This window comes from Contarinia nasturtii, unplaced genomic scaffold (genome assembly GCF_009176525.2).
Source record: "Contarinia nasturtii isolate CC-2019 unplaced genomic scaffold, AAFC_CNas_1.1 Cnas_scaffold_1240, whole genome shotgun sequence".
NCBI lineage: Eukaryota > Metazoa > Arthropoda > Insecta > Diptera > Cecidomyiidae > Contarinia > Contarinia nasturtii.
The window spans coordinates 3668879-3692065 of record NW_022198581.1 but is presented as its reverse complement, the minus strand read 5'-3'; the positions used below and the strand labels follow the sequence as shown (position 1 = coordinate 3692065).

General features: G+C 33.3%; 1 protein-coding gene across 4 annotated transcripts; it reads left to right on the top strand.

Moving 5' to 3' along the window:
* LOC116344971 (sodium/calcium exchanger 1) lies at window positions 1–18915 on the top strand. 4 transcript variants are annotated; one of them, XM_031773861.1, is made up of 10 exons: window positions 1–214; window positions 1322–5026; window positions 10212–10303; window positions 15045–15193; window positions 15681–15780; window positions 16153–16281; window positions 16518–16676; window positions 17212–17331; window positions 17557–17608; window positions 18379–18915. In XM_031773861.1, the coding sequence occupies exons 2-10, from the start codon at window positions 3294–3296 to the stop codon at window positions 18584–18586; spliced, it is 2742 nt and encodes a 913-aa protein (XP_031629721.1). In that variant the 5' UTR covers window positions 1–214; window positions 1322–3293; the 3' UTR covers window positions 18587–18915. The 4 variants fall into 4 exon arrangements, with proteins under 4 accessions (XP_031629721.1, XP_031629722.1, XP_031629723.1 ...); XM_031773862.1 differs by lacking the exon at window positions 1–214 and adding an exon at window positions 562–1136; XM_031773863.1 differs by lacking the exon at window positions 1–214 and having other exon boundaries at window positions 562–5026; window positions 15057–15193.
* The last annotated feature ends 4272 nt before the right edge of the window (window positions 18916–23187 follow it).

The following is a 23187-nucleotide window of genomic DNA, read 5'->3' as shown; positions in this document are numbered from 1 at the left end:
GCGACATCATAGGCACAACGCTTTTTCGGGATTTTGTGTGTGAGTGCTTGTTGGTCGTTGTCGTCGACCGTTATTTGTGTGTTGACTTCGAGTCAACATTGTTGTTGTTTTCATTTTCTCTAATATTTCTCTCACTCACTTACTCACTTTTCGTCTTCGTATGTTGTGAATGTTCGTTTCGGTTGGATTTGTGTGTTGCGCCTTCTATATCGTGGTACGTATCTCTAATATAATTCATTGTGTTGTCGCTGTTCTCCCAATCTATATATCCCCATAGAGTCGAGCCGAGTCGAGTCACGAGTCTCGTACATACGACACATGAGTGAAGTTTTTGATATTAGAAACTCATCCAGCTCCGCCACTCAGCGCTTAGATACGTGACGTATCGGTGTGTATTATGTGTGGTGGCAGATGATTTGTGTTCAAAAAGCTTAGTTGAAGAGCAACAGCAATGAGCAAACAGAAGCGCACGAAATATATCAGCTCTGCTAGCAAAACGTAAAAGAAGAGAGGATAAAAAAAAAAAAACGAAACACACACACTTTTTTCGAGTTAAGTCGAGTGCAATGTTTACTATACATCTATCTCATTTTGACAATTTTCCTACTCTATTCGAGACTTGACTTGGCTTCGTTCGTTTTCTGCTGCTGAAATTCTTACACTTTTCTCCGCGTGTACGGACGACGGTGTGTTCCTCTTATATTTGTTTTTTTTTCTGCTGCTGTTGTTGCTGTTTGAGCTCTTACGCTCTCTTTCAAGTCAAAAGAAAGAGATTTCTTCGTCGTCTTTCTTTTTTCTTTTTTCCAGTTTTGGCTTTTTTCTATTCGCGAAATTCGTTCGCATTTCGGTTTTAGTTTTCTAACATGAACGTTATCATTCAGTCCGGACTGTTATTCGAATCTAAAACGCTTTAATTTTCTAGTTTTCTCTACTGATGACATCTTTTTTTGCAAACGAACGATACCAACAAAAAATAATAATAATAATAATAAAAAAACGACGACGACGACCGCGACGACAAAAATGTTATCATGTGTAAATTCCAAAATAAGACAAAAGAATAATCGCGTGTGTGTGGCATAGAGAAAAGTGCGCAAGAAGGATAGAAAAGCCCATTCTCTCCATGTCATTCAATGGTAGAGGATTTTACGCTGTTTTTTCATTTCACTCTAAAAAATCTGCATCGCTTTTCCCTTTTACTGCCTATTGTGTTGTTGATTTTTTTTATTGCTGTTTTGCGAGAAGGAGGCACAACTGACACACAACTGATTAACACATTTTGAGCAACCAAAAAAAATATATATCTTTTTTTTCGCTTCAGTGCTTAATCATCAGCCGAGAGGTATTCTTCTTTCTTCTTTCACTTCATCATTGACGATACATTCTTCATGAGGACTCTCAAGTGAACTTAAAGCTGTGCGTTATTGTTGGTTTTTTTTAGTACAATTCTGTTGAGTGAAATTATAAACTTGAAAGAGCCTATGCCTGTTTTATTGCATACGAATTTTGTTTTTGCAACTAATGTTGCAACTAATATTGTTAATTTTTTCTTGCAACCAGTGTGATTGAAGCAAAAAAAGAAGAAGATAAAACAATGTTCAACACTTTTTTGATAAAGAATATTTATCTGCCACCGAAACATCGTAGAAACCTAAACCTAAACTGACTGAAGAGGAAAGAAAATAACAAAAAAAATTATATAAAAGGGAGTTTAAAAAAGTGAAAAGAAGACAAAAGAAGACAAACAGTTGTTAAGCCTTTGTTAAATAATCTAAACTTTTTGAACCATAGTTCGCGATTTATAGACACTTTTTTGCTCCTGTGCACTCGTCTTTGTTATTGTTGTCAAATCGAGCGCAATTTTGGGCCTAATGTGATTTTATTTTCGAATGCGAAACAAAAAAAGGGTACACACAACAAAAGTGACAGAATAAAAACACACACACAGTGATCAGTGTGATGGAAAATCGCCCATTAACGAATGGTACGGTAATCATAAATGCCACGAACATAAAAACGGTTGATAATGAATTACGTGCTATAATGAAGCAGCAATAATAGTTTAAGTGTGTATAACAAACCACATCAAAAGCATACAATCACCAACTTATGATTTTGTGAGAATAAAAAACTCAACATCAACATCAACAATGAAATTTAAAAGAGAATGTAATTGTAGTTGTTAACAATTAAAAATTCGCATCGAAACAAACCTTCGTCCTGCTTTGTAAAATAAGAAAATTAAAAGAAATCTGATAAAATTGATTCCAGCACTGAAAATGAATGGGCGGCATTAGAATGAAATGTTCTTGCACATATGCATCTTTATATTGAATCGATGTCATATCAAATCAAATAAACCAACACAAAATTAAAATTAATGCAACCGAAAAACTACAAATAATATTAAATCAAACGAATTAACATGACACACCATATAAGTAAATAGATATTTAAAAAAAAAACGAAAAACGATATTTGCATTGCAAAATCCATAAATTAAACATAAAATACAACGAGACAGATTTTAATAAGATCCTGCATGAATGGATGAATGAATGAATAGCAACGCCTGTACCCCAATTGTTTGGAACAAACGAGAAAATCCAGTGTGGTAGAAAATGTGTTGATTTTACCGTGTATACATCGTGTCATATTTATGCAATTCATTCACTCAGTCAGTCACTTACTTTCCAACTCGCTCACACACTCACTCCTTAAAAGCCATTGTCTATTCGCACGCCAGTGTATGAAATACAGCTGAATCGGAGCCGTTCCCATACATAAAATACCATTTAAAATAAAGCAAAAGTTTTGCATAGATATAAATCGTGTAAACATGATTAAATCAAATACTAACTATCTAATTCTGTTGTGATTAGTATGTCAGCGTTGTTTTAATCGTTTTCATCAATTGATGTGCGTGTGCGTGTTTAAATGTGCAAGTGTTTTTACGTATAAATTGTTTACTTAACACATCAACATCTAAGGATACGAGGAATTATTTAATAAACAATAAACAATCACAAGACATACTATACTATATATAACGAATTTCTTTGATAGCAACGTATACAGATATATATATATATTTGGTGTTAAGAAGCAAAGAAAAATTATATACACACATATATATTATAATAAAATTAAACTAATACGACTGTGGTGTTATTTCGTCTTTTTAATTCTAATGCCATTTACGGGCTGTTCATAAGCAAAATAAAAATAAAACCAACAAACAAACTAACAAATAACAAATCCAATACAACAACAACAACAACAACAAAAAGAAAATGAATTCGCTACATCGGCACAATCGAGCGTATATCGCTCTCGTAATATTATTAGCGTATGTTACGGGTAGTAGTTCGGTTGCCAATAAATTGGAAATTCGATCGAATGACACGACAATAGCAAAAAGTCTTGATTGGTCAGATGAAAAGATTCAATGCGTCGATGGAGTAATATTAAAAAAATGGTTACCACAAGAGAATCTAACATTGCAGGACGTTGTGATACGTGGTTCCGTTTACTTTTTTATATTAGTGTACCTGTTTATTGGCGTTTCAATTGTATCGGATCGTTTTATGGCGGCGATTGAAGTAATCACATCCAAAGAAAAAGAAGTCAAAGTCCGGAAATTAAATGGTGAAACGCAAATTGTTGTCGTTCGCGTATGGAATGAGACGGTAGCAAATTTAACATTGATGGCATTGGGTTCGAGTGCACCCGAAATTTTATTGTCAATCATTGAAATAATTGGAAAAGATTTTGAGGCCGGTGATCTGGGTCCATCGACGATCGTCGGTTCGGCTGCATATAATCTATTTGTTATCATTGCACTTTGTGTGCTTGTCATACCAACACCAGAAGTGCGACGAATTAAACATTTACGCGTATTTTTTGTGACATCGTCATGGTCGGTGTTTGCCTATATTTGGCTGTATCTCATTTTAGACTATATATCACCCGGTGTGGTTGAGCCATGGGAAAGTCTTCTAACCTTTATGTTCTTTCCATTGACGGTGCTTACGGCCTACATTGCCGATCGACGCCTACTTATTTACAAATACATTGGCAAAGAGTATCGAATGAATAAGCATGGCGTTATGGTACAAACTGAAGCTAGTGATTTAGCATTTGAAATGAATGGACATGATGATAATATAAAATCCTTTACCGATGGTGGCATCATCACCGAAGAGGTACGAGATTTTGAAGAGGCACGACGCGAATACATTACAACATTGAAAAATTTACGCCGAAAATACCCACAAAGCGATTTAGAAAATTTAGAAATTATGGCACAAGAACAACTCATGAATAATGGACCCAAATCTCGTGCATTCTATCGTATTCAAGCAACACGCAAAATGATGGGTAGCGGTAATATTATGCGAAAAATATCGGAACGAGCTCAAAGTGATTTGAGCGAAGTGAAAGCCGAACTACAACGTGTTGATATTGATCTTCTCGATGAAGAGGTTGCGATGACAAAGGTTTATTTTCAACCCGGCCACTATACAGTTATGGAGAATTGCGGTGAATTTGAATTAAGAGTGGTACGAGATGGTGATTTAACACGAGAATGTTCGGTTGATTTTGAAACGGAAGATGGAACAGCTGAAGCAGGTAGCGATTATGTTGGTAAAAAGGGTACGCTCGTATTTCCGCCCGGCGTCGATGAGCAACGCTTTCAAATTGAGGTCATTGACGATGATGTATTTGAACAGGATGAACATTTTTATGTTAAATTAACAAATGCATCGAACGATGTTACATTGGCCACACCATCCGTTGCAACTGTCATGATTTTAGATGATGATCATGGTGGTATATTCGCATTTAGCTCAAAAGATCATGAATTATGCGAATCGGTCGGCGTTTATGAATTAAAAGTTCAACGATTTTCGGGCGCTCGAGGTAAAGTTATAGTGCCGTATTGGACGGAAGACGGCACAGCCAAAAGCGGAAAAGATTATGAAATGATGCAAGGCGAATTGGAATTTGATAATAACGAAAGCGAGTAAGTTCTTTTTCTCTAACATTCTATCCATCTACTGTTTAAATTGCGTAAAACACATTTAATATTTATATCTTTTATCATTATTTATTGTTGTTGTTGTTGAATAAAAAATTCATTCGATAGAAAAGATCGATTCAGAAAACTAAACATAAAAGCGCCGAAAAACTAAACATAAAAGCGCCGTCGTTCGCAAAATACTGCCACTGCGCAGCTTATCAATTTATCAGCTACTCTAATCGCACATTATGTTTTCAATTTTGGTTTTTGTGTTTTGCTATTTCTCCACTGTTGTTGGGAATTCATTCATCCAACTTACAATCAAAAGAGACAATAGAAAAACTCAGCAAAATCATAATAATTTGCTATATAGTATGTATGCAATGCCATGTCATAAATGTTGATTTGCAAAATGTGCAAGTTTTGCAAACAAAAACGGTCCATTAAAGACAACCGGAATTCCGTCGCGCACAATCCGCATGCATACATTCTCGTTATGTGCATTTTACGAGAGAAGAATGCTAGTAAGTAAGCAAAAATACACGCTATTTGTACGCAGACATAAAGTCGGACACAGAATATTACATTGGAATCTTATCGACAATATGATGTTTGGTTAATTAGTATGAAGGACTAATTTCTCCCATTTATATATAGACACATAACCAATTTCGAGGGGAGAAAATGGTAATGATTGACTATCATAGCGAATTGACTGTTCGTTGTAAAATAGAATGTCAATGTCGCATAAATATGTTCAGAGAGATAGTATGATTATACTCGAAGAGAAAGAAAGAGAGAGAGAGAGAGAGAGAGAGAGAGAGAGAGAATGTGCAAGAGACACTGTGGCCACTGGCCAGTTTATATTTTTGCATAGTAGTACAATCGAAACTGAACTCCATCCACAATGTAGAATAATATGGTTAAAATTGCATGTGGTACTATGCATGTTGTTTGGTGTTTTGGGCTGTAAATGAGTGAATCGGTCGGTTTTGCTGCATCGTCATCTTCTTCTCTGTCGCTCATTCACTCATTATTCTATTCTCTCTGTCACTCGGCGTTTTGTTTTTTGTTTTTTTCATCCGTCCTCATAAATGCAACGGTTTGAATACAAGCAGCATTTGGGGTCGGTGTGTGCATTTGAACAAACACAATGTACGCGCGCGAATTATATACAGACTGTGCACTTCATAGTAATCTCTTAATTCATAGTCAAGAAACATTAGAAGCCAGACAAATTGGATTTATTTATCGAAAATGGTCGGTTTGTTCTCTCTCTCGTATTTTGTTATGCAGCGAAGTAGTTCGATGTCGGTCTCTTGTAAATGCATCGTGTGTTCAAATTAAAACTAAACTTCATTACATATTGATTAACATGTCCTATTTTTATATTGGTTTCAATTAAGATGTGTTACATTTCTTGTGTGCATACATTCGCATGAGTTGCGAGTATGCTCAAGCGCTCGTCGCCGGGAAATGCATGGCTTATTTTCTCCCTCTCTCTCTCTCTTACGCTTGTTTTTTTGCCATTTGTTCATTTTTTTGCTTCTTTTCTTGTATCGGGCAAATTCTTTTTGTTCTCATACTTAAGCCAGCCTTATGAGAAAAAGAAAGCCGTCATGCAGAGCTGCATTCACTAATTTTTCGATGAATACGAAACGCAGTGCAGCCAATCGGTTTTTTTATCTTTTTGTTTAAGAGTGCAACCCAAAAAAAAAAAACATGTGCATTTGGCAAACGAAATAGAACAAACATACTGGAAAATATTCACATTTGGCACGATTTCGTTTGTCGAGAAGATAGAGAGCAGAAATAAAAACAACTACTTCTATCTTCAGTGATGCGAAACACCCCAAAAACTACTTCTATGCAAGCAATTTTTCATACAGAATACTCTCTTTTTCTCTTTTGATATAATAAATTATTTTTACAGCGAGCGCAAATAAAAAGGAAAAAGTGTGTGCACTCGCTATAAAATGAAACGTGTCGGAAAGTTATTAATTGAAAATGGTTTGAAATGCTTGCAACAGAATGTGAGATATGATCATCGAAATATGAAGCGAATTTATGGTGGTAATGAAACTAAAATAGGGGTGTTTGAATAAGTTAGTCATTTGTTTGTCTTTTTTGTTTTCTTGGCCATAGATTGAAATCGAAAAGTTCATCGAAAGTCACACGCGGCGAATTCAATCACATGATCCACCAATAAAACCGATAAATTTAACAATAAAACAGTTTCGCAGCGAAAACAATTTTTTTTAGACATCATTTTCGCCAATTTTGACCCGGCAGCCGGCACACAAATATAGATAAAATGTCTACTAAGCTGCTGGTGCTATTTGTATGTCAAACTTACCACTTTGTGTCACTGTATTCTTTCATTTGCTGTAAAGAATTTAAAAAAAATTCCGTGGCGCTTACAATCAAATTTTATTTGAGAAGTTTTAATTGGGGAAAGCCGTTTGTCTCATTAGTTCAAAGGAAATATGAAGAAGAAACTTCAAAAATAATGAACGAACGAAAATGCGTTCAAAGTTTTTTGGAGCGGAAAATATCTTCTGTTCGGCTACGGTTACATATATAAACCATACATCCAACTCTGTCCTCTGTTTTTCCATGATGATGAAAAATACACGGAAAATACATTTTTGATATACTTATTTACCACAGTTAATACCCATATTTTGTTCAAAACTAAAGCATTTTCGGTTCGTAGCATTATATATTCGTAAATGAGGTCACCATAGACTATAAGCAATGGTTAGCAGAAGAACGATGACATGTAAAAACATTGAAGGGGTTGATATAAACACGGTGTGTATATCAAATTTCCGATTTTGTTCGTATGCAAATACGATTTTGGAAAAACATTTCAACTGCCCAACTAAATACACGATTTTACAGCAAAAGCGTTGATCAGATAATTTCCGATGTTGATAAAATGAGCACTCGCTCCATCTATGTGTGTAGAAATGTCGAGGGATGACACAAGATGACGAGGGAAAGTGTGTGTGTGTGTACATCTAATACTTACCTGGTTCTTTTTTCATCCTATTTCGCTCATTCAGTTAATGGCATAGTTATTCATGTAACTTAGTTGTTAGTGATTTTGATTTGCCGTTGCCTCATATTCAGAAAAAACTTAAGATGATAATGATGATGATGATGATAAAGAGCAGCCACATCACATTGAAAACATTAATAGCAACTTAATTTTGTATATTCCACATGGGTATTATAGGAGCTAAAAAGGTGCTGTAGCAACGAAGAGACGGGAATCGAGCTCAATCTCTCTCAATTTCTTTCTCCTTCTATCTGCTTCTATTTCCTATTTGCGAATGACTGATTTTTGGATTGCTTATTATTGCTCCGAATACATGCGAAAATCTACACATACATCGTTTACATGGATGTGTGTTAGTATGTCGGCATAGAAATTAGAAAAGGAGCATAAACACACGGAATATTTCAGACGCCACATTAGTACATTAATTCTGCTTCATTTCATTACAATGAACCAATTTTTCGTATTATTACTCAACTGTAAATACGAAAACCGGGAGATGAACTAATTAAATACGGCAATAATGTAATGCCTTTCGTTTTTTTCTCTCTCTTTCTCTTTGTTCCAGCTCACTTTCCGGTTTTCGGGCCATTTTTCCAATAAACCTAAAACCGACGTCCACCGCCACCACTATTTTTTTTATTTTTTTTTATGGATAAAACAATACAAACATTGTGGTTTCAAGAGAAGAAAAATCATAGTAAAAGTTTATTGCTCATTCTTGGTTTGGATTGTTCACTCTTTTCTTGTGTTTTGTATATTATTGCTGTTTTTTTTGTTGGTTTGTTTCATTTGAGTGAATACCACTTTGCGGCCGCATACAATAGTCAAAGCTCAATTTCAATGCAACGGCAAATATACACCTTGTTACGTAATTGTTGTCGACGACTGAAATATGTATAATGCTAAAACACATGAAACGAGTAATTAGTGAATAATTGAAGGAATCCAAAGTTGCTCTTTATTTTTACTTTTTGTTTAAATTCATAAAATTTCAGTCGTGTTGCACGCAGCAGCACTTTGCTATTGATTGCCTACATTGTGGATATACTGTGTGTGAGTGTGTGTCCATACCGGAAATAATATCAGACTCGGCAACAGACCGAAAACCCGAAACGCATATCAAGATCGCCCCAAAACTGATTTCAAGCAATTTTGCTCCCTCTCACTCTCTCTCTCTATTCATCGCTTCTCTTTCCCATTTTTTTTTGCATTCATTCCCGTTTTTAAAAATTGGCAAACTATCCACCTACAAATCGCACGCAGGACCTTAATGTGGTTAGCATGCCATGAATTTTCCACCAGTTTGCTGATTGCGTGTGTGCGAATGTGTGGAAAACTTTCTGCCAGAAAAATAATAAAGCATTTGAAAAGCTCAAACCAAAATAGAAACCAAACGAACAAAATAAGAAGAAATAAAATAGCGGAACAATAGGAAAAATTGCGTGTGTACATAATACAATTGATGGAACCCAACTCATTCTCTCTCTCTCTCTCTCTCTCTCTCTCTCTCTCTCTCTCTCTCTAATATCTATTTTCAAAAGCGAATTAATAAGCAGTCATGGAACCTTGTTTTAATACCGTATTTTCTCCCACTAATTTACTTCAACTTATGCAATTGAGCTTTGAAACAACCCGCAAAACAAAGAAAAATTATTGCTTTTTTCTTTTTATGTATTTTAAACTCAATTGAACGAATGTTATATGAACCAAATGGCCGAAATGAATCGATAGCATATATTTTTTTTGTGGTTATACTGCTTCTCCTTTTCGAAAATGTGTCTAATCCGTTTGCTGTATGCAAGTAATACATATGCTGAATTTTCAAGGAATTATTTAAAACGATGAACGAGCGCGCTCGTGAACGTTCATCGATGATGATGATGATGATCGACGGAAATGAACAGTTGATTCATTTATAATTGCAGCTCTTGAAAATTGCCCTCTTTTTCCCAAAGGGTGCTGTTGTTTCTACCGCGACTGCACTCTGTATTGCTGTTGATGTTGTTGATATTTTGTTGTTTTTTTTTCTCTCGTTATTTCTTCTCGAAAATGTCATCAATATTTGATATATAATGAAATTATTTTGTGCTGATTTTGTGTTTGCTTCTTGATTATTTGCAGAAAATGTATTCCGTTGGTGATTTTGGAGGAAGGCAGCTACGAAAAGGATGTTCTGCTTTACGTCAATCTCGGTGAACCGCAAATGGTTGGAGGTAACGTATTAAATTGATTTGATACAATCTATAACACATATAGACATAAAGTATAAAAACGTTGATGTATGTAGTTGGTTACATCATATAAATATATTTTTCCGTTTTATTCAGTTTTGCAGTCTCGTAGGAACAAGAAAATAACAATTTATTCGCTCATTGAACGCGTTGATAGATATTCTCTGTTTTCTGTTCGCAAATATTTTTTTTATGAAATATTTCGTTCATCAGAAATGACCGCAGAATAGAGGATACACACACACAGCTAAAGTGTAGTTAGGGCATATATATATATATATTACCATAAGTATAAATAAGACAAAATTGAATTAAATCTTTAAAGGACACACTTACACACATACACAACCCACAACAAATAAAAACTCCGAAATCGGGTGCAACCGAACGAATATTCAGGGAATCATTTGTTAATCAAAACATAAAATTTAATTTTTATAATTTATAGAGTTCTGTTTTATGCGCTTGTGAACGACACCGTTTTTTTTTTTCATTTCTTGTTGATGTTGTTGCTAGTAGTATAGGACAAATCCGGTTCCAAAATACCAATTAAATTGACATAAATTTTATATGAATTTAATTTTCGTTTTAGAACCGGGTCTTTTCGATGCTACTGTTGTTGCCGTCATTATTCACTTTATTGTGTATTTGCCTTTCGCATTATTATTATTATTATTTTTTGTCATCCACACTTTGCACTTGATGTGTTTTAGCCATTAAGTAAAAAATCAGAGAGCATTTTTGGCCCAACACCACCACACCATCGCACACATCCACTGCAAATCGCTTAAGCATTTCTCTAGATTTTAATTGGTAATCATGAATTATCCAAAGCTGTCAAGACAGTGACATCAGTGATATTTACGTTGTCACATTGTTTCAATCCATAAATGTGTTCCGCTTTTTGTCTTATTTTATTTTGCTTTTGGGAGAGGAGAAACTCATGAGTCATGACATGTTTCATTTTAAATAGATTTAAAAGGAGTGCAACGGCGAATTCAAATTAATTTTAAAGTAATAAAGGATCAACAGTTTCATTTTACGTTCGAAAATAACTCTGTCTCTCTTAGCTCTCATACGTCCGCGCTTAGTTGGATGTTGTTTCGAGAGATAGAGAAAATTTTCCATCCGTTTAATAGAATGTCGATCAAGGATGCTTAAATGAATTATGCTGTTTAAGACCCTCCTCATAAATATGTTTTCCATAATGGAATTTCGTGTCTTTGTCTTTTACCGACCGAACGAACCGAAACACATTTTGTTAAAATAGTTAAAATGACGCGATTTTCCATTCATATTGGTCGATTTGTATTTGGGGTACGTAAGCGTTCGCCGCGTTCGCGATAACGACCAATTGATGACTCCATCAATTCGGTATGAAATGCAAATAAACACCACATCGTCTTTTATTTTTTACTTTTCTCTACAAATGTCTCCTTCCTAATTTGTTCCATGGATATTCATGACTGCGAATGGGATTTCAATTTGACATGGTAGACGACTAAAAATGTTTTCTTTTCTCTTTTTCTTTCAATATGTTTTTGCGTTACTATTTTTATTTTATCTCTTTTTTTGTTTTTTGTTGTTGTGCATTGCTTATAATATTATATAATATAATATTATTTATATATATTCCGTATATTTTCTTTCTTTCTTTCTCTTCTCTCTCTCTTTTTCTATTGCATTCACCATACTGTGATGTGTGCACAACTTCTACTACTATTACTTCTTATGTCATCACTAAACATCGTGTTTAAACATGAAAACAAAAAAAAAATGAATAAAACAACTTACAAAATGAAAATGCATATTTAAAAACAATTTTCCACCAATTCGACATATGAACGAAATAAAAATGACGTTTAAATTAAAAACTCATATTTACCATGAATAAATGAATACAATTCACGCAAACCGATTTCCTTTTTATAAAAATTGGACTCGACAATTCTGCCACTTCGAAATGGACTAAATCTAATTGATATTAAAATACACACATACACACACACGCGCGTATACAAAAAAAATACCACACGACCAACAAAACATATTTGACCAAATATGATAAAAATCGAAAATCAATTGGTCGCCATACGAAATTACTATAAACTTCATGAACTAACAACAATATGAATTGCGTGCGCGTTAATTTTGTTGCCATGTATTCCGAATGCAATGCACACACACGCGAATACATTCAAAAAAAAATGATTGCGTACGTGAAAATGTGAATATTGCGCCATATGAAATTTGTAAGTAAATATTGTCTGAATGAATGCCATTATCAAATCAACAAGAACATAAATTATTAGAAGAAAAAACCGCAGATTTTTTTTTCGTTGTTGGTTTTTGTGTAAAGGACGAGTTTTTATGTGACACATGAAAACACCTTTTAAACGGCCAATATAAAAAAAACCTTAATCATTAAAAAACAGCACATATCCGATGAGACAGTGGCTGATCAAAAAGTGTTTTCACACATTAATAATGAATGGTTAATTATTAAATGGAATGCTTTGATAAGAATGCCCTCACAAGTTACCACGTAATTTGTTTTTCTATTTTATGTTTTTTTTTACTTTCCTTAATCTTCTTCTGTATAGTTATGTAGTCCTATTGTTGTTTGTGGCAAGCAAAATTTTCTCATTGCATGCAATGCAATCAAGGTACATGGTATAATTTTATGAAAATTGTATAGTGATTTGGGGTACCGATTATTGTGTGTATTATGTATATTAGAGACAAATTCAATTTATATATTGTGTGAATCCTGCTCATGTCAAAATTCTAATATCCATTTATGGTCCTAATATGATCGTTTCACATGCCATGTACTCATTGAGATACGTTGTACATCTTGTTTATCAACCGAGGCTGTTTGATACAACATGCATTTTGTATTGCTGATTTGAAGCTCGAAATCGTGCAAATCGATAGATTTCATTGAATAAATAACATCTACATATTTCTCTCTCTTTCTCTCGTTTTCCGTTATTCCTTGACCCTTTTCTGCCTTTCGCCTTCTTGTTGAGTAAACAAATGTATTCCTGTTTTTGGAATATCCAATCTCTCATTTGCATTTTGTTTTTGTTGTGTTGTTTATGCAATTTACCTAATGAAATGCTTGTATATATATGAGCTTCCGTATGTTGCACATGACCTAATGCTATCCGAAATGCATTTTTTCGGCAATTTTGTTTTATTCACTTTTCCATTCTCTATCGTTAATATTTTATGCTAAAACACAATATTGCAAAACTGCAGAGCGCTGCGTATATTAACATTTCATTTAAATTTTGATTACTGGCCACGCTCTTATATGTTCATAGTATAGAGTGTATTTTCAATTAAGTGAATTTCGTTTTTTGACGATTAATTGACGTTTGTTTGAGTGCATTATTATGAGAATCAAAACCATATGCAAAACTTTCATGTTTGGTTTGAATTAAAATTTTCTTTTATGAAAAAATGCCACTCATTCTTTATTCAGTTTTCATAAAAGCCAAGATACAACCTTGGCTCAAGAGTTGTTCTATTCCTTTTTAGTTCTTTCGTTCGTTTTTCACATCAGAAAAGATGAAAGTAAATTCTAATGACTTTAATGTTCAGTTTATTCAATCTAATTAGTTATCGTGATCTTTATTTCTATCTCAACATATATACGTATGCACGTGAAATTTATCATCTGTTCATCATATACAAAAGCAGAGAAGATATAAGAAAAAGTGTTTTTATTGGAATAAGTGTTGTTGAACTAAATACATGCTTATTAGTGCTTCACACCGATTCCATTTTGTTTTTTCTTCATTTAATTTTTATGCGAATTGAATGAATGAAAGGCGGCCCATTGTGTGTGTGCGCGCGCGTTGAAAGCTTAAGTGCCGTTTCTTCGCATCCTTATAATTCCATTTATTTTCTTCACCTTCACTTCTTTTGTTAATCTCAAGCGTTCTACAAACTAGTTACAACCTGTTTCATTTTTTTTGTTCGTCTTCTGCTTACCATTAAAAATGCTGACATTTAACCCTGGCTGATTTAAGAGAATTGCTTTTTTTATCTTTTATTCATTCGTTTTGATTAGTAAGAAGTTATATCGAAAACAAATAGAAGCTTTTTTTACATTTCTATTTTTCTTTTAACGCTCTGTCTCTCGACAATAAAATCAAGAATTTTCTAATTATTCAGGAAGTGAAAAAAAAACTATGAATCATTCATTCAATTTTAATTGTTATTCAATAAAAAACGTTTGTTTGAACTTCAAACCTATACAGAATTGAAAATGTAAAATTCCGAGAAATAGTGTATGTTTTAAAAACAAAAATCCAAATTGTAAATGTATAGCACATATGTGTCCGTAAGAATAAATATGGCACTACAAAAACGGAATCTGAAGAAAGTTACATATTTTTTTTTTTACATAGTACAATCTATACAAAAAAAAAATTATGTAACGTTCTTCAGATTCCGTTTTTGTATTGCCATATTTATTCTTACGGACACATATAATGAACAATGGAACTTGTAACAAAATAATCAATTTTGTCCCATCCGCGCTGTTTTTATTCATCCAAGAATGTAAATTATTTGGTTTCATTTTGACATAGATGTTTTAGTTTGTGGTTTACATTAAAATAAATCTGATACATATATTTTTTTAACATTTTCTCATATTTTCTTATTTGTTTGTTCGACCACTTGATCGCTGTGAAAAAAAAAAAATCAGACGATGAACTAGCTAATGCAATAACGGAAGCTGAGGCAAAAGCTCCCGAAGATCTAACGGAAAAAGATAAAATGGCATTACTTGGCCGGCCAAAAATGGGCGACATCACTCGTGCACAATTGCGAATCAAAGAGAGCAAAGAGTTCAAGGTAATTGCGTTTGTATTGTTATGTATATGGATGCGTGCACAATATTTTAATTAGAAAATCAATTCATTTTAACTAACCATTCGTCCATTCTGCGCCACCGCTATACCGATTTATGGTTTCATTCGGTTTGTTCATCATCGTAGCGATTTATTGGTTGGAATTTTCAAACAAATATGAAAGCTCAATGCAATCAACCATGACAAGAGTGTGAGATAAATAGATGAAATTCTATTGTTTCACCATTTCATTCTACAATTCACCAAATTACTATAAATCTTCGGTGCGCGCTTAAAACAAATCTCATGTTCCAAATTAACATTAGATGGAAACATTTGTTTTCGCTCTTGCCTTTTTTAACGCATAAATATTTTTTAATGTGAAATTAGTGAGTGTGTAAGCGAAATATATTAATTTTGGGGTTTAAAATGAATGTATTTGGTATCTTCTTCTTTTTCTTTTTCTTTCCCTGACAATTTTCAATTCACAGAATACCGTCGATAAACTGGTGCAACGAGCAAATGCTTCCCTTCTTATCGGAACGTCTTCGTGGAAAGAGCAATTCGTTGATGCATTAACAGTGAGTGCAGGTATGTTTGGAGCTTGCATAGGTATATAGAATTATACATACACAATGTTGTGGTTTCTATGCAATTTTGGTGGTGATTGTCATCGGCACACAGGCACACAGACATTCGGTGGCATTTCCGACCACTTTTTATTCGGCACGTTTAGTGGCATTCAGTTGCATTTGACATTTAACATTGGATTATAGTTTAATCAAATTTTCACGGTTATCTTGATAAAAACCCGAATGGAAATAGAAAATTTAAAATGCCAAACCGAACGAAAAGCGAACCGAAATGCCATGAAGGAGAATTGGGTGGGAGAATAGAAACGTGCACAAATTTGTTTTCGTTTAATTTGCTTATGGTTTTCTTTGTGTTATTTCAATTTTACAGGCGATGACCATTCAACGATGGATGAAGCGGATGGTGAATGCGAAGAGCCAAGTCCAAGTTGTGGCGATTATATTATGCACTTTTTGACATTGTTTTGGAAAATATTGTTTGCTTTTATTCCACCGACAGGTATTTTTCTGGCCACTTGAATTATATGAAAAAGAAAACTCATACACACTCGACGAAACCTTCAATTTACATTTTCACCGTCCACTTGAAATTCGCTTGTCAATAATAATTTCTCTCTCTCTCTCACTCTTTCTCTTTCTCACACGTCCTCGTTGATTTTTCGGTGTCTACCCTCGTGGTGTTATTTTTCGTCGTTGTTGTCGCTTCATCTATTTCGTTGTCATCGTCGTCTTCAGACATTTACGGTGGATATGTATGCTTTGTTGTGTCGATTTTTGCCATTGGCGTTGTCACTGCCGTTATTGGAGACGTTGCATCACATTTTGGCTGTACTTTGGGTATTAAAGATTCGGTGACCGCTATTGTCTTTGTTGCGTTGGGTACAAGTGTACCAGGTTAGTATTGCGTTTTTATGTTGTTGTTGATTTTTTTTGTCGGTGCTGTTGAAAGTATCAGCACGTTGGCTAAGTAGCCAGCATTGAAATTAGATGGAGATCAAATGGCCTGTGAAATTCCGCTCGCTGTTCGAGATTATACGCTTCCCCACCATAAATAATTCATTAAAGACAAAATTCCGATGATCGTGTATTTTTCTTGCTTTTACGAAATATTCACTTTCCGCTTTGGAATCTTAGCAATGTTGTTTGCATTTTTTTTCATGCCTCGATTTTCTCGAAATGAATATCACATTGAATTGATACACACGATGATGATGATAATTTTTTTTTCGTCTTCGGTGTGAATACATGGCCACTTACCCTCTGTCTATTTTAATGCGGACGATGCTTTTTTCCTCCTCATCCGCCCGGATGAACATTGTATCAGTTGGTGTAATAGTAATTTATTTTTACTCTCTTTTTCTTTCACATTTTATCTCTCTGTCGCTCTCTATCGCCTTCCCCCGCCTCTGATTTATACGTTTTATATTAGATACGTTTGCGAGCAAAGTGGCTGCCATTCAAGATAAGTATGCTGATGCAAGCGTTGGAAATGTAACTGGCAGCAACGCTGTAAATGTGTTCCTTGGCATTGGTGTGGCGTGGACCATTGGTATACTTACATATATTAAAATATCGTACTTCTCTGAGGATTTCAAGTCGTACATAAAATATATGTCTATATCCATTCATTTCCTCTGTTTTCCTTTCTCTTTTTTTTACTCAAAGCAAAACATTTTTTTTTTCACATTCATAATTTATGCGACGATTGATATCCTCAATTTGTCTTAGAGAATCGGATAAACGTTTCAAAAATCATCATCATTTATCATTTCAGCCGCTGTTTATCATTGGTGTCATGGATCTCAATTCGTGGTCAATCCTGGAAAGTAAGTAGAATTTCAAAGATAAACAAAACTCTTACGGCTAAACAAAACTTGAGAATTTGAAATCGAAAGAGAATCGAAATTTGAATTCTTTCAATAAATTTAATGAAATTCCGATATTTGAGAGCGAAGTAGTCAAAATATCGAAAGTTTTTAGTTTTAATTGCATATAAATAATTGAAAGCTTATGTCGAGCTCCAAATTCTAGGGGTAGACACAATGATTCAAAATTTAATTTCCACATTTTCTTGAATCGTTTTCAAATCTTTGCCGATTCTAAATCTTGAACAAATTCCAATCATTCGGGGCCTGTTACTCTGTAGAGGAGGAATGGTGAGTGGGAAATGAGGAGGGTCCCTCTCCTCAATTGATGAGTAAAATGTTCTTAATCAAAAATAATTCTCTTGTGATTGAATTAGCGGACAGTTCACATTTCAATAACAGTTTTTTGTTGTTGAGAATACTATTTCAATGAGAAAATTGTTTGTTTTTGTTAAAAAAAAGTTCTGCTCTATATTTAAGGAAGAGGGCCTTTCTCATCATTCTTCCTGCTAATTAAAGGTTTTTGAAAAATCTCGTTTAATTTAAAAAAAAAATCTTTAAAATATTTTGAAATCGGTATACGTGGTTTTCCCCTAGTTTAAACTGTTGGGAGTTGTCTATTATTGATCGCAGATAAATGTGATGATATTTTCGTCGAAGCCCATCTTAAAAGACATTTAATCATTTCCGACACACGCACTAAATATATTTTCCGTTTCGTATCTTTACAGCCTGGCATTTTCGGTGACGTTATTTTGTTCGGAAGCAGTTATAGCGATAATAATTTTATTGGCCCGACGAATGAAAGTATTTGGCGGCGGTGAATTGGGCGGTCCTGGTTGGTCCAAATATATTAGTGGTATACTGTTATTTGGTCTATGGATTATTTATTTGGTAATGAGCAGTTTAGAAGCTTATGGTGTAATCAAAGGATTTTAAATATATACACGTAAATAGAAGAATATATATATACACAAAAAGAATGGAATGATGAAGATTGGTTGCAAATTTTAGTTAAAATGAAAATATTTGTTAAAATGAGATTGATAATATGATATGATATTGATGATTAACTACAACAACAATGATTGATCAAAAACTGTATACAAGCTTGTATGTTTTTATGATATTTAATTGAATTGAAATGAGAAATGGTAAAAAAAAACATTTTGTTCATTTGTTACACGTATTTTTACACAAACATCTATATTTGCATACTTCTAAGTCAAATATTATATATTTGTATTTTAAAAAAATGAAAAAAAAAACTAAGCCGTCGAAACAAAATGATTATTTATCAATAACAACAATAAAAAAGACAAAAAAGAATTAACAACAATAATATAATAATCAATTTGATGTGAAATGTTTAGTGTAGGTGAGAATATAATTCGATCGCGACGATAGACGAAACACATTCAAAGTCCTAACAAATGAAAGCAACACATACACAAACTCTCTTTCTCTCTCTCTCTCTCTCTCCCTCTCTCTCTCTCTCTCTCCGTCTCATAACACAAGTATACACGATTTTCGAAATTGTTTTTTCTCTTTGATTTGCTGCTGATGGTGATGCTGCCGCTTGAAACGATTATATAACTTTTCTTCATAGAAACAAATAGAAATTATGCCATACATGGATATAAGCAAGAGCTCGTTATAATGGTCGTGACCAAAGACGGGGGTCAAAGGCTAAATAGAGAGGGAGAAAGGGATAGAGAATTAAATTCACACTCATAACATAACAATAGGGAAGAGAAAAGAAACTGTTCTTAGGAAACTATATATACATATATATTATATATGATTAACGACAAAAAAAAAATTGAAGAAAATAAAATACAAAAAACAAAAGATGGAAAATTAAATGTTACTAGAATGTTGTTCATGTTTATGTATTACTTAAGGCTGCGGTCACACGAAAAACCCATTTTAATGAAAAAAAAAACTATTATTTAATAGACTATAAAATATGTTTTACACATATAACGAAATGAATTAATAATGAAACGCGCGCTAAGCACCCACATGTGAAATGAATGAGTCGCCGAGAATATGTATTTTTTTTTGGGTGGAATTGAATTGCACATTCAAAATGGTACTGAACACGGAACTGAGTTTTTACGAATGCAATTGCAATTTTTTTTTTCTGGTTCTAATTCTCAAACTTTGAAATCCACGATGAAAGGATTAAGCAACAAAAATAAACTCTAATCTGTATCACACTTATAACATAATAGTCTTTGAAGGCTGAGAAAATAGTGTTCCATTTTTTGTGTGTTTTGTTTCATTTTATTCTTCTCGTTCGAATGTACAAATCAATTCCGAACTTATTCTCGGCGAACAAAACTTAAAACTAAATAATATAAAAAAAAATGAAAACAAATCGTAACAACAAATCTGTGCAATCAAAAAGAAAAACTTTTTATAGTGCTTGCATTTCGTTCAAATGGCATTGGAAATGGCTCTTTCGCATTCGTTCTCTGTTTCTTTCATTCTCCTACACGAAGCCAATGTAAATGTGTAATCACACTCCGTCGCGAATGTGCTACTGAGACAGAGCGTATCATGTACACTCAATATACAATTCCGGACGTAATAAGAATTTATAGTTTCATATCCTCACTTTATTAACGGAACGAAAAAATACTTTTTTTTAAGGATTGACAAACGGTAGCTTTTGGTTTTTTTTCTTAAAAAACCCAGTTAAGTGAATACATTTCATTTCTTGTGACGGTCATTCTCAACCGAATTTAAGTCACAGTTAGTGATGAGAAAGAGTAAAAAATCGGTTGGTCAACGCACCTTGAATCGAATGGCGTGAACATGATTCATGTGTACAATTTAATAAAAAGAAACGGTCACTAGTAAAATCATTAGTTTTAACGAAAAACAAAATCCCGACCAATTTTTTATTCAGTCCACGACGACAACAACATCATCAAACAACACACATTTTTGCCAGATAAGCTACCTCACAATTTCTAGAATTTTTTCGAAACATATCGATTCATTCATTTTTCTTTTTGTTATTCACATCAGCACCATTTCGGATGATTCGTAGCATAACACTCTATATGCGAAATATGCTCTTTTTTCTTCATACAATCGTATAAATTTAATATTCGGGATGTGATAACATGCGAATGCGATTCATTTCTGGTGCGATTTTGAACATGCTTTTTGCGAACGAAAGTGATTTTAACAAAAAAGCATGCAAAATATACACACAATATGTGCACAGTGTTCAAACTTAAACAAAAAAAAAAAAAACATATACAATATAGGATATATATCATTTTTATCACTACTACTTCTTCTATCTTCTCATACTAATCTTTCCAATGTATTTTTCCATTTATTCAAAACTTTCAACTTAAATACACTCTACATACAAATGAGATAGAAAAAGAAAAAAATCAAATTCATAAAGAAAACGAGACGAAAGAAAGCGAAGAATCAAATCAATTCCAATCATAACACTAACCACTTCGAATCCACGTCGATATTATGACAACAAAAAACAAAAAAAATCGTTACATTTTTGTTTCGTCCTCATTTTCTCTCACAAAATACGACATTCATGAAAATGAAATGAATGAAAAACAAGTCTTATTTCTTAAATTTTTTTTTTGTTTCACTATGTTACAATTGGTCACTGTATTTTCTCTATTAAAATAAAGCAAACTCAAAGTAAAAAATAAACACTGTGTACTTTTTTTCCAACTGGCTGAGAACTTTAATTTCGCTTGAAGTGAAAAAGTTTGTATGACTCTTCAACACTTGCATTTCAGTTCATCGCATCGAGTTTCACTTCTTGTGTTTTTTTTCCCTCTTTTAATTTAGCAGCTTTACAAAGTTACATTGAGCGAATGGAAATGATGAAATAAATAATTAAAAACGAGTTGCAACAGGTACGTACTTTTTACATTTCATTTTGTGAAATTTGCAAAAATAAAGAAATACGACGGAAATAAGGATACAATTTAAAATATTTAAAATCAGACGATTTAAGTACATATTTGTTATGAAATGTAACCATTTTCTCATTTTGTGAAAAAAGGGGATAATTTTGAGCACATTTCATTTAACAATTATTGGAATGAATTTAAACATTGGTACTTTCATAAAATATTGGCACTAAATAAGAAAGTATGCGACTTTACGAAATAAAAATTGCGAATGTGGTAGCACTGTTTTTTTTTTGGGTTAGATCCTCCGTGTCTACTCAAATTTTAGAATTCTAGATTTATAAGATTCCAGATTTGACTATCAACAATAGTTGAAAATTCGGCTGAATTTTGCTATTTCATAATTTTTAGTATAATGCAATGGTGCATATAGTTTATACAAAAGAGTCCTGATCCGCGAGCGATATAAGCATTTAAGTCAAAATAATTGAAAATAATGTGAGTGAGATTTAAATTGCATTTTCGAAGGTTAAAAACGTGCAATGGAAAAAGAAATCTCACCTTATTTCAACTGCTGTTATTACTATGATTATTAAATGAATTAAATGTGTTTGTAGTTATAATAAGATTGTTGGTGGCGCATTGAAGCTACATTCCGAAAATGAACAAATGTATATTAAGTCATAGTACCCCAAAAAATTATCTATCAACTATTTTCGTCATAAAAATGATATACAAAATGTTATGTTTCACATTTTGGTTTCGTCAATCGTTCTTCACCTCGACAGGTTTTTTTATTTGATTAATAACGATCTCAAAAATCCTTATTCAAAAAGTTGGCATAAGGCGCAAAAAGGCGTGCTTTTATATCTGCTTTTTGAAAAAACAAACCATATAAATTGTCATTTTCACTAGATGGCGCACAGCTTTATTTCAAACATCAAACGATTAATAAAAAAAAGCATTTTGTTTACAAACAGTTTTTTTTTCGCATTTCGATAGATCTATAGATCACACTATAGTGTGATTACAAATCGTAACATTGTTTCATGAAAATGCTTCATAAAACAGCATGTTTATTGTTTATAGCATTTATTGAATTACTAATTGAGCAGCGTTCTTGAATGGACATATTTCTGATGATTTTATTGATGATAATAATGGTGATGATGACGATATTCGCGCACCGCATACGTATCGAAAATGTCTGTTGTTGAATGTCCACCCACAGACATAGTTGCCGCTTTGTTTAGAGGTGAGCTCGAATAATCGTTAAGGTGCTTTAAAATGTCCATTCAATCCATTGAATATAAGTTGGTATTTGTCATATTTTGTGTCAGTTGATGTAATTGTATTTAATTGCGCGTCTAACACTGAATCAATGCTGTATGAATGCAGAGTATGTTATATGTGATGAAGTGTTTTTTTTTATCGGTCTGATTGTATTTTGCAATTGCCACCAGTATTTATTTGTGCACTCGATGATTCTCGTTGCGATAGAAAAAAAAATAGCAGAAACTGTTTGAACAGCTACACGCCTTAAAATTAGCAGTTAGAGTCATTTTTTTCTCTCGTTCTCTATACTTCGTTTAACATTTTGATATACGTGTTGTTTGTATATTCGATGTTTTC